Source organism: Thunnus maccoyii, chromosome 1 (genome assembly GCF_910596095.1).
Source record: "Thunnus maccoyii chromosome 1, fThuMac1.1, whole genome shotgun sequence".
Lineage (NCBI taxonomy): Eukaryota > Metazoa > Chordata > Actinopteri > Scombriformes > Scombridae > Thunnus > Thunnus maccoyii.
Genome location: NC_056533.1, coordinates 5,245,149 through 5,258,824, shown reverse-complemented (window position 1 = coordinate 5,258,824; position 13,676 = coordinate 5,245,149). Strand labels below are relative to the sequence as shown.

General features: G+C 38.3%; 1 protein-coding gene across 2 annotated transcripts; it reads left to right on the top strand.

Moving 5' to 3' along the window:
- Positions 1–42: 42 nt before the first annotated feature.
- Positions 43–9,341, top strand: LOC121894334 (protein C19orf12 homolog). 2 transcript variants are annotated; one of them, XM_042406873.1, is made up of 4 exons: positions 43–99; positions 2,264–2,386; positions 3,969–4,143; positions 8,632–9,341. In XM_042406873.1, the coding sequence occupies exons 3-4, from the start codon at positions 3,984–3,986 to the stop codon at positions 8,895–8,897; spliced, it is 426 nt and encodes a 141-aa protein (XP_042262807.1). In that variant the 5' UTR covers positions 43–99; positions 2,264–2,386; positions 3,969–3,983; the 3' UTR covers positions 8,898–9,341. The 2 variants fall into 2 exon arrangements, with proteins under 2 accessions (XP_042262807.1, XP_042262800.1); XM_042406866.1 differs by having other exon boundaries at positions 93–180.
- Positions 9,342–13,676: the final 4,335 nt, after the last annotated feature.

Here is a 13,676-nt window from a genome sequence, read left to right as displayed (position 1 = left end):
AGTTGTTTATCTGCGAGAGTCCTCCTTGTGTCCTGGAACGTCATCAAACTCCACCCACTGTGCGCAACGCGTCATAAGGTGAAACCACGCCCACCTGAGGTAAAAACAACCGGCGCCATAACATTAGATTTCAGCATGTCAAAGGATTATTTTAGTACCCTGTCTACCACAGAGGAAAAGGTAGTTAATAGCATATGCTGAAGATAACAGGCTGGCATTACACTTTTCACAGCTGATATGGCGACTACAGTTTGTAAACATAGGCAGGAAATTACACACAGAGACATGCAATCGTTTTCCCTGCGGGCTTTTCAGCCGAATGCAGGTTAGCTATTCTGTGATTTAAACGTTTATTACAAACACCGCATACATTTCAATTAAACAGCTGTTCTGTTTTTACTTAAATGTGTATTCTCTGTGACTAGCAGCGTGAGCAGGTATATGTGTCATTTTTACGGAGGTTGTTGAGCTGCAGGCTGTCCGTGCAGCCTTGTAATGTTATCCACCTTGTCTTCATAAAGCATCAACTGTTCAGTTCGGCAGCTTATAAAAACTTAGTTCTGGGTTCTTCACCCTGTTAGTAGCGCATCCCAACACATAGCATCCTTTATGCATTTTTCTGTAGTTTGCTAGCAGACAGAAGTGACAAGGAGGCACTTTCAGGCAAACCAAAGTTAATGGAGAGGGATGAATTGTTTTCCCCTCCGGAGTGGGCGGGACTTAATTGCCCCCCATCTATATGCGTCACTGACTACGACATACGTCAACAACCCCTGGAAGTATTCAACATGTTGATGTGAAATATCGGGGGTTGTTTTCCATATTTGTCCACATTAATTGGAACATGACGGACTCTTCTCAAGTCATGACTCGTTTACAAACCATTTAATGTACAAAAAGTTACTTCTTCAGTGTGGATTTACTTAAACTTAACTTAACCTTAAACTTTCTAAGCCTCACCGCTGTAAAAATGACCAATAATGTACGGCACCGCCCAATAGCCAGACAACAAATGCTCACATGAGGGGAAGGAACAGAGTGCATGAACAAACTAGTTTACACATTAAAAAAACGAACTTCTTATTTTATACTAATCTAAATGAATAAGCACATAGAAACAGGATAAAGTGCGGACACGCTATATAACCATACTTTTGAGTTTTTGATATTTTTTTTTATCGAAGAGTTCTTCAGTTTAAGATAATTCACCTCCTACTCCAAACACCAGCCGTTAACTTTGACTTGTCCCAAACGGTCAACTATGATCATCGTGTATTAACTTAGCTTAGGCCACTTTGACAGCTTAACAGCTTAATAGTTTGTCAAAGGGAAATACCACCTTGAAAATAAAACTCTCTTTACATTAACCAACAGAAAGACAGTCTGTGCTGCTGATATAGGAAACTATGCCAGCACCCGTACCTGTTTTTATCTCTCATTTTGGCTTTGATTTTCATTTACTATCTCAAAATATATGAACCCATGGTTACTCACTAGTTCACAGTGACCATCTCAACTGATTGACTGATGACTTTTCTCCTAATTCTGGCCCATGGAAACAGTCGTCTTTTGTTTATATTACTGTTCACAGTAAGTTAGGGAGGATTTTCCCTTCAATAAAGAAGAAAGTACAATATTGTGAAAAAACTCAAAATTTATATTTTATGATTAATTGTTTTGTATGAATTATAATAGCTTTATAACATTGATCTAATTCAGTGTTTCCCAACCTGGGGGTCGCTGGATTAATCAAAGGGTCGCGAGATGATAGCACATACCACAAAATTGTGATTTGATTGAACATGATGATAAACTGAATATCTTTGGGTTTTGGGCTGTTAGTCAGACAAAACCTTCGACTGTGGGGAACTTTAACAGATATTTGTCACTATTTTCTGATATATTATGGACAAAATGATTAACCGATGAATCAAGACAATAATCGGTAACTTAACTGGTAGACAACGTAACGTGATGAGGGGTCTAAGCTGGACTGGATGTGTAAATAACAAGGCAGACTGCTTTATTTTAAGATGTCACGTGCCAAAATGGTCGGAACTACAGACGAGCATTAGGACCACGTGAAAAATATATTTGAGTTCTGAGAATAGTGTCAGGATTCTGACTTTAAACTCAGAACTCAAATAATTTTTTCACATGTGGCCCTAATCCTCTTCCGTTGGGAACCGTTTATCTAATGTGCTCTATGTTGTAGAGGGGACTTATCTTGTCTTGGTCATCTGTTATGTACTCTCTGATATAGTTTCTAGAGCAGGAAGTCGACTGAAAATCCCATCATACAGTGCGAAGATCATAAGTTTGAGGAAAGCCGGGTGCATGATCAGAACAGAAACTATCATCCCGTACATTGAGGACAGGACTGCGGGTAAGAATATTTTACTTATTTGACTCTTATTAACCTCGTAATAATGGCGGAGGAAAGGCTGCTGCCATCTGTCTCTCATCACTAGTTTAAGCTTAAAGAGACGAGGGAACTAACTCCTGGGGTGTTCTGCAACTTAGCTGGAGTCATATTTTGTTCAGTATTAAAATAGAAACGAATCGTAGCATGGTGTAAATTTTGACCTCCTCATCGCTGATTAAATATATCGTTTCCAGTGTCAACTCGTACCGAAAAAACACTACAAACTCATCGTAGCTCTTATTCCTACTCAGTTTATGGAGCACAGCAGTCCAGTAGTTTGTATTCAAATCAAACACTTGTTCACATGTTTGATTTGGAGGAAAACATGAAGATAGATCGGGGGCAGATATATTTAATCGGTTTATTTATATTTTCAGACAGCTGTTTGCTGTGTTGAACTTTAAAGTAGAAGTAAAAGTGAAACCAAACGCTTCTGACAGTTATGTTTCACAAGGTGTGTTGTTTGCTCTGCTTTGCCACCTTCCCACATTCTTTAAATGAGGTGTTTCACCTCATTGACACATTGATTTATTAACTGTAGAAGTGTCTGTGCTGACTTTGAGCAATAGCATTTGCAGGACACTGTACGTTTTTGCTGTCAATATTCATCTAAAAGTGAATTGTACCTGAGGGACATGGTTCTGTCTGAAATGTTTGAACATTCCACAATATTTCTCTTACAGTAGGCTTTTGCTGTCAGAGCCCCCACTCTCTAGGACCTCTTACCCACTGAACTCAGACACACTAAGTCTCTAGCTTCTTTTAAAACTCGTCTTAAAACTTTTTTCTTTGTGAAAGCTTTTGGAAATGTTTGATATGTTTTAATTACTGTTTTTACACCTATTAATTGATGTTATTTTATCTTATTTTTTATCATTATTTTACTCCTGTGCATTCTATTGTCCTATTATTACTATTATTGTGCATCTTCTACTGTTACTATGTACTTCTGCCTTTACCTCTTTGTTCCTCTTTGCTTATTTTATCTGCCTTGTTGGTTTTATTTTCCTTTGTAAAACACTTTGTAACATTGTTAAGAAAAGTGCTAGGCCTATATAAATAAAATTTATTATTATTATTATTATTATTATTATTATTATTATAAAAAATTACCCATGGGACCCCAAAGTACCCGGGTCAGTTTAATAATTAGTTGTAGTTACAAATTTGTTTGGGAATTTGCTCCACAATAGTACATCAATCAATCATCAAAATATAAGTAAGCTACTCCATAAGCAAAGTTGCTAAATATATGCAAATGCTGCCAGTATTCAGTGTCCTCCAGAGATGTTTCCTGAGGTCAGAATGGAATAAAACATGTAGAGCGTGGACTCTAAACCATCTATGTAAGAGCAGGTGAACCGCCTTTTTCACTGTAGTCAATACTAAAGTCACATTGGGATACATTACTGCTACTACTACTAAAATAACAACTTTATCTGCAAAACCTGATGACACAAAGAATCTAAAGTCAAACCAATGTACTGAAACTGTACTTTGTATTCTGTCTCATACTAATCACGACATGTCTGTCTCTCACCAGTGCCTTAACGCAGAGATGGCTCCACGGATTGATGATATCATGCGACTGTGCTGTGAATTATCAGCTCATGATCAGATCAAAGTCGCGGTGAAAAACTCCACCAAAGGAGCGATGGTGGCAGGAGGAACTGCCTTTCTAGGAGGGCTGCTCGGTGGACCTCCAGGAATCGCTGTTGGTAAGAATAAGTGCTCGAAAAACAAACAAAGCTAACAGTTGCCTATTCACACATCCAGCAGACACAGAATAACACTGGCATTCATTTGGAGTTGTGTCTCTGTCTACTTGACAAATGTAAGTTCAATATTCCCTCTCCTTTTAGCTCTGTTTTGGTCTCCATCAACTCCTGAGGGAAATATCTGGCTCTTTAGCTGCTTAATTATCCACTATTTTCACTAGCTAGTTGCTAACTTTGATTTCTGCAGTTTGGTTCTGGCCACGTAGTGTACTGCTGGTTTATCAAGAGCTTTTTCACTAAAAATTTTGAGTCAAAACAGTAAAGTTCCAAGCCATGACACCGGTACGAATTGGACGAAAATCCACAAACAAATAGGAGGGAGGTCACAAATGTCACATGGCCCACAAACTGACAGGAAGCAATCCACAAATGTGCAAAACCTGTCTCACATGTACAAATGCTGGAGAAGTGAAGAGGGTTAGCCACAATGTTAGTAACCCCCCCCCCCCACCACCTGTTAAAAGGTTTCAACCGAGTCTCTAATGCCTCTCTAATGTCTTTTACGTAAGGTGTTCCATAATTTTGGAGCACAATTGAAGAAAGCTGCATCTCCAATTTTCTTTTGGGTAGGGTTATGGGTAACAGGGAGTCTGTGATGTAGGTCAGCCATAAGCCATTGAGAGCTTTATAAACAAGTTGAATGACTTTAAAATCGATTCTTAACCTCTTACCTCTAGTATGGTCAAGGCAATCAGGTTGCCAAGTCTTTTAAAGAGCTCATCCCTTTTTGCTTTGGGGCCAATTAATAAGAATTCTGTCTTCTCCTCATTTGATTTTAAAACATTACTCATCCATCTATTGATTGCAGACAGACAGGCATCAGGGAGTTTAAAGCATATGTAAATATTCTATGATATGTACAATTATGTATCATCATCATGTTCACTAATGACTCACCTAGCAGAAGCATATATAGTAGAATAGCAGAGGTCCCTTGTGCAACACCAGAATTTATGTAATGTGTCTCTGACACATGTTCTCCAAGACTAATGAAAAATTTCCTTCCTGTAATGTATGTCCGGAACACAGTCTGAGAGGCCAACCCAGCTCTCGAAGTGATTTATGAGGATTTCATGGTCAATAGTATCGAATGCTACACTTAAATCAAGAAGAACCAGAACAGATACAGTACCTTTTTAGCTTCAGTGCTAAGTCTCAGATCACTAACTGTCTTAGTGAGAGCAGTTTCTGTGCTATGATTAGCTCTGAAACCCAACTGAAATTTCTCCAGAAGATTGTTCTCATTTAGAAAGTTGTTTATTTGGTTGAAAACCAACTTTTTCAAGTATCTTGATTAGAAACAGGAGGTTTGATATCAGTCATTAATTGCTTAGAACTCCACAATCTTAGTTAGGTTTCTGTTTCAGGAAAAACTCCTGTTTTAAGGGATGTATTAATAAAGTTTATGACCGTGTTTGAAATGGTATTGAAGACCTTCTTAATGAGTGCAGAAGGAACAGGGTCAAAGCATCAAATGGAAGATTTGCTTGTAGCTACAATCCTGCAAAGTTGTGAGTTTGAGAGGCTAGAGAATCTTCTCACTGTTGCCTGCCTTTCACAAGGTTGTCTGCAGAGGTCACCAGGAGTTCTAACAATTTCAGCTCTGATGGTTGTGATTTTATTGTTCAGAAAATTGCAAATTTCTCACACTTAGGGGAAGAGGTTTGGGTAAGAAGGTCAGAGGCAGAGGCTTCAACTCACGGATAGTGATGTTTTTTCACATGACTTCCTTTTGACCATGAGTGGTACCACCTTTAGGGCATTTTTAATTTCTTGGTATAGGGCAGCAACCATTTTGTCAAGCAAGCAGCTCACACTACATGGATCAAAAAAGGGAACTCACTTGCAGCATCACCAGCATCTAAGAACCGCTTTTGCACCATAAAAACACAATAGTGACCAGAGACAGGAATATGAGACACTGGTTAACCCTTTTGACACTACGGGATCTAGGACATTGCCCTGTTGATGAGTGGGTTCAGTTATATGTTGAGTAAGTTCTAGGCTTTCAAGTAGATTCATGAATTCTATAGCCTTGGAGTCAGCACTGTTATTAATGTGAATGACCACTCAAAATTATTATAATTTATTTATTATCATATTTGATGATGATAAGAGCAGTCAGCTCGGAGAATTCTGGGAGAAATGTGTCTCAGGGGCCTGTATATTGTAATGAGTACAGCTGCTTCAGCTTTAAGGACAAGGGCAAGTCATTCAAAGGATAGGGAGAACTTACACAGGTCGACCTTTGTACAGCTAAATAGATGTAGCAATTCCACCCCCTCTTTTTTCCTGTCTCACTGACTGATAAAAGCTGTTATCTGGTGGACATGTCTCAGGGTGGCAGTGTGATTCATGTCCAGTCAGGTTTCAGTTAGGTGCATAAAATCAAGCTTATAATTAACTATAAGATCAGTAATTAAAAATGATTTGTTTGCTAGAGATGTAACATTGAACAGAGCCATGTTTATAGTTCTTGCTGGACAGGAAATTGATATCAAGTTTGAAAGAGTTGCAGTACGAATTGAAGGTGTTTAGTCTTTGGCTGGCCACAACAGGAATGGGAGGGATTACAGGCACTGAAATAGGATTTCTGGGTGGTGTTGGAGATCCAGGATATGAGACAAACACTGGATCTGATGTAAGTGCAGTGGATATGGATGCCAGAGGACAATATGGGGAGGCTCGCGCTGGAAACATCAGCCTGTGATGAAACTGGAGAAAAAGAGCGGGACTCAGGGGTGTGTGTGACAAATGCCACATTGCCTACAGACAGACAGGAAGTGATCAACAAAAGTGTAAAACCTGTTTCACATGTACAAATGGATCCACAAATACGTAAATGTTTACAGAGTAAGTTATGCATATTTGCAAATTGCTCTTTATTTTTGTGGATATGACTGAACACAACACACATTTTCAAAAAATACATGTTTGTGGATAGTGAAATATTTGTGGCTCATGGCACTCACTTGTGGATTGTCCTCTGTGGATTACAACTATTAAAGTCTAATAAAAACTTCCATATGGGAAGACCAAGATTACCAACCACAAAAAGACACCTGTAGTATTGCATATTACCAGATGACTTATTCCAAGGAAAGCCAGAAGGAAGTACTGAGCCTGACAAGTAAAACTGCTGGGTGTCAGGAGGATGCATTAAATGTTACTACACAGGCCCTTTTGGGATTGGAATGAATTCAATCCAATGTAAATAATAAATCAAATGGAAAAAAACATGACTGAGCTCACCTTTTAACATGGGACTCGAGAGTGAGGTTCTGATCTACAATAACTCCAAAGTTTTTAACAGTGGGTACCTCATGCTGAGCTAGAGAGCCAAGAGGAGGTAGAACATGTCCATGAGTGTGCTTAGGGCCTATAATAAGGATTTCTGTTTTGAAGCAATTAAGCTGAAGAAAATTTCCTGCCATCCAATCCTTAACTGCAGCTAGACAATTATGCAGGGAAGATAACTTAGCTGATTCAGATAGTTTGCAGGACAAATACAGCTGAGTATCATCTGCATAGCAATGAAATGAAATATCATGCTGTTTGATAATGTGGCCCAAAGGAAGTAAATAAAGAGAAAATAAAATTGGTCTTAGAATGGAGCCCTGTGGCACCCCATACATAGACGATGCTTGAGAGGAAACAAAGCCACCAACAGTTTGAGTTTTTTGAGATGTGGCTGGGCACTAGTGGTCTTAATATAATCCTGAACACATCCAGAAGATAGAGTACTCTTGATGATTGAAAGCAGGCATGGGGCTACAATATCTAGAACTTCTAATAAGATTTTTGTTAGGTTTTATGTCCAGTGCAATAGTTTCAGTTTATTCTTGGATAGTGCTTTCCTTAAAAACACAAAATATCCAGCTGAGGACAAGCGAAGTCAGACACAGAAGTGGAGGAGTGAATCTTCAATCGAATGTCCTCAATCTTATCTATGAAAAAGGTTTTACAGTCTGCATTTGAAGTGATAGGGACACCAGAAGAACCAGGGTTGACTAATCGATCAATGGTCTTAAATAGGAAACTAGGCTTGTGCTGGTTGGGGTTTATGAGCTCTGAAAAATATTTTAAAAACATATCACACACTTTCATTTTAAGCTTTAACCGCTGGGCGCTGTAGTTTTTAGCAGACATTACTCAAACAGGAGTAACCTCTAATGCTAGATGTTAAATGTATGCTTCAGCAGCAGGACGTGTGTATAGGATTCAATCAAAACATACAGTGTATGTAATTCATTTCATTGTTTTAGGTATTTTCACAGGATTTGTTGCTAATAAGAAAAATATAGATGATCACCAGACTATTATCATGTGAAATCCTGCATTATTTGAGTTTTTTTGTACATGCTTCCATTTGATATCTACCGAACCTCTAACTGAGCCTTTGTCCCTCCCTCTTTGCATCTCCTCCAGGTGGAGCGGTAGGTGGTCTCTTGGGGAGCTGGCTGACAAGCGGCCAGTTCAGGCCTCTGCCTCAGATCCTGATGGAGCTGCCACCTGCCGAGCAACAGAAGCTCTGCAGTGATATTATGGCTGTCCTAGGCAACCTGAACTGGATGGATGCAGCCCAGCTCATTGCCCTGGTGATGGGCAACGCCAGTCTCCAGCAGCAGGTCGTTGCCACACTGCTTAACTTTGTCACAAAGGAACTGAAAGCAGAGGTGCGTTATCAAGACTGAATTATGGTGACACATAATTCAGGAGTCCAGCCTGACAAACACCACAGGACTCCTTTACAATGTGAAGGTTTATTTTTGTATTTAATTGGAAAAACTATGAATAATAGGTGTTAGATTACAGATGATGTCATGACTTTATCACAATAAGCTGTTTGCTATCATCACTTAAAAGAAACCAATCACTGACAGTCACTGTAGGAATTTACCTGCATTACCCAATAATGAATGGATTGTGACCATCGCACAAATAATGTTTTGTACATCAGATGGATGTCAACATCAATTTTTCTATGTTTTTTTTTAACTATGTAACTTATGGTGCCTGGGGAGTCATCTATTCTGGACAAGAGTAGAGTCTCCTTATTTCCGCACTCTGTATCAGGGTGGTTTTGGTATACCTCTGTTTAGGAATGACAGATCAAATAAAACATTTGACACTGCTCAGCTTCTGACTGATTATTTAATTATTTAAAGTTCTCAGGACTGTAAGGGCACATTTTGACCAAAGCCAAAATTATACTCTCCACCTCTGCGAGTATGTGAAGGTCCGCATGATGTAAATTATGTCATCAGAGGGTGTACACGTAGGCTCTGTGTGGATATCCGGGTACCTTCAATTTGTTGTGACTGTCCATGTGGTCACTACGCTGTCTTCTTGTAGATGCTGATCTACTGTGCATATGTGGAACACATCCTCCAAGCCGACTTCAGAAAGTAGTATAAACAGAGCTACTATGCATCCATGGTGGTGGTCTGTGTACGCGTCTGCTCAGGAATATATCTGTGGCTTAATGCTCACAAATTTGTAGCAAGAGTTGGAGAAGATTCAACGTTTCACGTAGGGCTGTATAATATAGGCAAATTATCATGAATCTGTATATTCATTACGTAACAAAATAATCTAAGCTCAGAGGTTGACTCACTAGTTTTTGAGCATAGATTACACATTCTGTTCTCAGAGATGAATAATGATTTGAATAATGACATCTATTTGGCCTTTTCAGTTCAAATGACATGAATATGTGATATCATATTAGGTTTTCTTAAGTCCTTGTAGTAAAACTGTTATGCAGGGACTTTTATTCAAATATTCTGTTGTCCATTTTATGGAAGCCTATTATGGCCGGGAAAAAATACATGAAAAGTTATGCATGATTAAAATAAAAAATACTCATGCCTAATCAAAACTAAGACAATAAGAACATTTTGACTCTGAAAATCTGATATTTTATCATTTCAATTTAGGATCTAATAAACTTGATTTTTTTACCTTATAATTTTGATTTAGTGAGTCAAACTTTTGACTCATCTCAGAATGTTGACTTCATATCTTAAGTTGGCTTAATGAGTCAAAAATTATGACACAGTCACTCATAATATCGTTGTGTAATGTTGACTTGTGTACATTTTTTTTCTTTTCATTGCAAAAATGAGCTTCCATACTGTTCTCAATTTACCACAGATTTTTTTTATTGTTGTCTCAATATGGAGGCAGTAACCTCGCCAAAGCCTCTTGCCACTCTATGTAAAATTTACTAGATCTGCTGTTGTTTAATGTGCACATTGTTCATCCATTTTTCATGAGATGAGCGAGACAGAATTAAAAGGATATGGAGATGTCAACTAGATCGTCGACGATGTTATGGGCAAAATTAAAGCTCCTTTTCAGAGGCTGGTTTGACTTTCAAGAGAAACGGAATCAAAATAATCACAGGTATTAAAAAAGAAAAATTTGAATTGAAAAGAAAATGAACTAACATAACTAACATAAACTGCTCTGTTAAACCTGATAAACAACTAGACAGTTATCTGAAATCTTTACTCAACATTTCACTAAGATTATTTACTTGATGAAGATGACTGATTTCTGCAGTAATCAGGGCTGAATTTGGTCCTGTTAACAACATATAACCTATAATTACTGGTCCAACCACATCTCTCTCTCTCTGTGTTACGTCTCTTGTTCAGTGATGTACAAGTCATCAAACCATGAAGTATTATTTTAACAATTACAGCTTTATTTAGTATTCAGTTACGTACACCTGCTGCTACAATGAGTGTTTTGACTGCAGCACTGTCAAATCCTGATGCCAGCTGTATTTATTGAATGCTAATTAAATGAACTTCAGGTGTATCCATGCTCTCTGGAGCCTGTTTTCAGTGAGGGAGGCTGTCCAGCGTATCTGACTGTGCTTCCAAATATTTGAACATACAAGAATAAAAGAATGACAAATGTAGAATCAGGTTTTCTAAACTTCAACCTGACATTTGTGTGGTAATAATTGGACTACTAAACCTCAGGAGGCCTGAAGTCTCTGGGTTCACTGTTGATTATATTGGTCAATTGTTTTTTAATTCTTTGTGCATAAATATAAGATGAGATGACAAGGACCTTAATGTGACACCTACATTATTACATAATCTGGAAGGGCCAGGAGCTAAAATGTAGTTCTAAAGCCTTTATTATTTCAGTTCATTAACTAAATAAATTTATATCTGTGACAGACTAACAGACTAGTTACTAATCGATGCACAATGCACAGGAATGTACAGACCAGTATGAATTCTGCATAAAAGATCAGATTTCATTAATCTAGCAGTGGATGTCCATTTAGCTGTGAGGATGAAAAGCCCTAACATATTGTTTCAGCCTCTCAGAGAGAGATGAAACATGTAAAATGACACTGTGGGATGGAGGCTACTGCAGTAGTGGGGCAGGACAAACTGGTCCAGTGTCTATCTGAGGAACTGTATCCACATACACATATGGACATAAAACAGTTTCATTTCTGTAAGTACAAGTGGTAGAACCTGTATTTTTGTCAGTTAACACTTTGCTTGGTGACATAAGCGCTTATGAAGCCTTGGTGAGAACTGAATAGTACTCCACAATAGGAAAGTAATTAAAAATACTAGTTTTTCCCCACACAAGTAAGAAAGCCAAAACATCTCAGTTTGCTCAAAACAGATTTGTTGCTTCAGTTTTAAACACTAAAATAGACTTCAAACTGTGAAGTTGTGACTAAAATGTCAGCTGCCACCACTCACTCTCTCTGTGGTGTAGCTTCTCTAAAACACACCTGGTGAAACTCTAGAAACGGAAACAGATTGGTAGGACTATCTTAGACTCAGCAGCCGAAAAAGCAAAAAAAAAAAACAGATCTGGAACAGTTTCACAGTTTCAAGCCAGCGAGCAGAAAGACTTATATTAGAGATACCAGCAGTCAACTGTAAACCAGTTTTGAAGTAGAATGAGGGGATTATGTGATGTGAGTTTATTGAGCATATTGTATGATCATAATGTATGATTATGCGTCTTTTTCTGTCACAAACCAAGCAATGTCTGGCAGATTTTTTTTATTCATAAAAACATTTTTTGGGATATGGATGTTTAAATGACATTACATTTACTTAGCAACAACATATCCAGCCTTTTATATTTTTTCTAATAATGCAGCATAACCCTGTGTCACAGAGGAGGGAGACGGAGCACTTGTCTTGTTAGAAGGCACAATAACAACAGCACTATGACAAAGTCTAAAGTTGAAGTTAGTGTTGAGTATAGTGGATATTGTACCATGGATGTAAACTGGGTCTTAATGTCAGTTTTGGCCAAAATATCTACAGTTTAGTTTAGCATAACATTGTATCTAGCATGGACACTGTTAAATCAGAATCCAATGAGCCCACAGGAATGAGTTTCAGTAGTTAGTCTTTGTAACTATCAAACAGTTATTTGTAGATTAAGTTAAAACTGAACCAATGAGTCTGATAGTTGGCTTAGCCTGGACTTGTTTCAAAGCCAATGAAAGCTTGTTTTTCTGTGGCCCCATTTAGATTCTGGTGCAAACTTGTGGTCCCACTGAGCATACTTGCCGTGTGTTTTCTGTAACATTAGTGCAACATAATGCCAAACTATACTGTAAGTGTACTGGATAAAAACAAGAACTAGGTTCCAAGAACCAGACCAAGAGATCTTACGGCCAACTGGGGACATCAGAAACAAGCTGTAAACACAACACTGACATATTATCATGAAGTTGATATGGTGAACTTTTAGCAGTTAACAATTGCTTACACACATAGAAAATAGAGCAATATTATCATTCATAGTCCTATCTCTGACCTAGTGACCTTTGAGCTCTGTTATGGTCGCCACCAACTCCTGAAGGAAATGTCTGGCTCTTTAGCTGCTAAATACTTCACTATGTTCACCAGCTAGTACCTTGGTGGCTTACAAGTTGAGGCGCTAACCATGAATTGCAATTCATCTGGTCCAAATCTGTTTAGGGGCTTTGTTTTATATCATTCCCCATCTTTCTACTGTTCGCTCTGTAATAAAGGTATAAAAATGTCCAAAAGATACTATATGAAATGCCAAAAAAAAGCTAGTTAGCTAGCAACAGGTATTGTACAGTATTTTTGCATGGCTGCATCTGGACACTGATGAGAGCAGTGAGACTCAATCAAAACAGTTCCAGGCGTAAAACCAAGACAACAAGCTGAAAGACACTAAAAAGCCCCGTAGCACTGAGGGAAACTATTAGATGGTAATGCTCTGTGGGTTCATCACTATGAGCAACACCTTCACATTACACCTTTGATCCTTCACTAAAATAAAATATTGATTAGAGTTTTAAACTAATCCCAGCTGGCACCTACAGTATCACCCTGTTTCAGTGTCTCCATGGTCCTGTATACAATACAGATTAGTAAGAAGATCAGTGCTTCCAAATCCTGCACCACACCTCCATCCCATTTGTGATCTTGACAATAAGC

Coding starts and splice junctions, on each gene's coding strand:
- LOC121894334 (XM_042406873.1), top strand. CDS start 3,984: ATGGCTCCACGGATTGATGATATCATGCGACTGTGCTGTGAATTATCA. Junction 4,144..8,631: donor ACCTCCAGGAATCGCTGTTG/GTAAGAATAAGT, acceptor CATCTCCTCCAG/GTGGAGCGGTAGGTGGTCTC.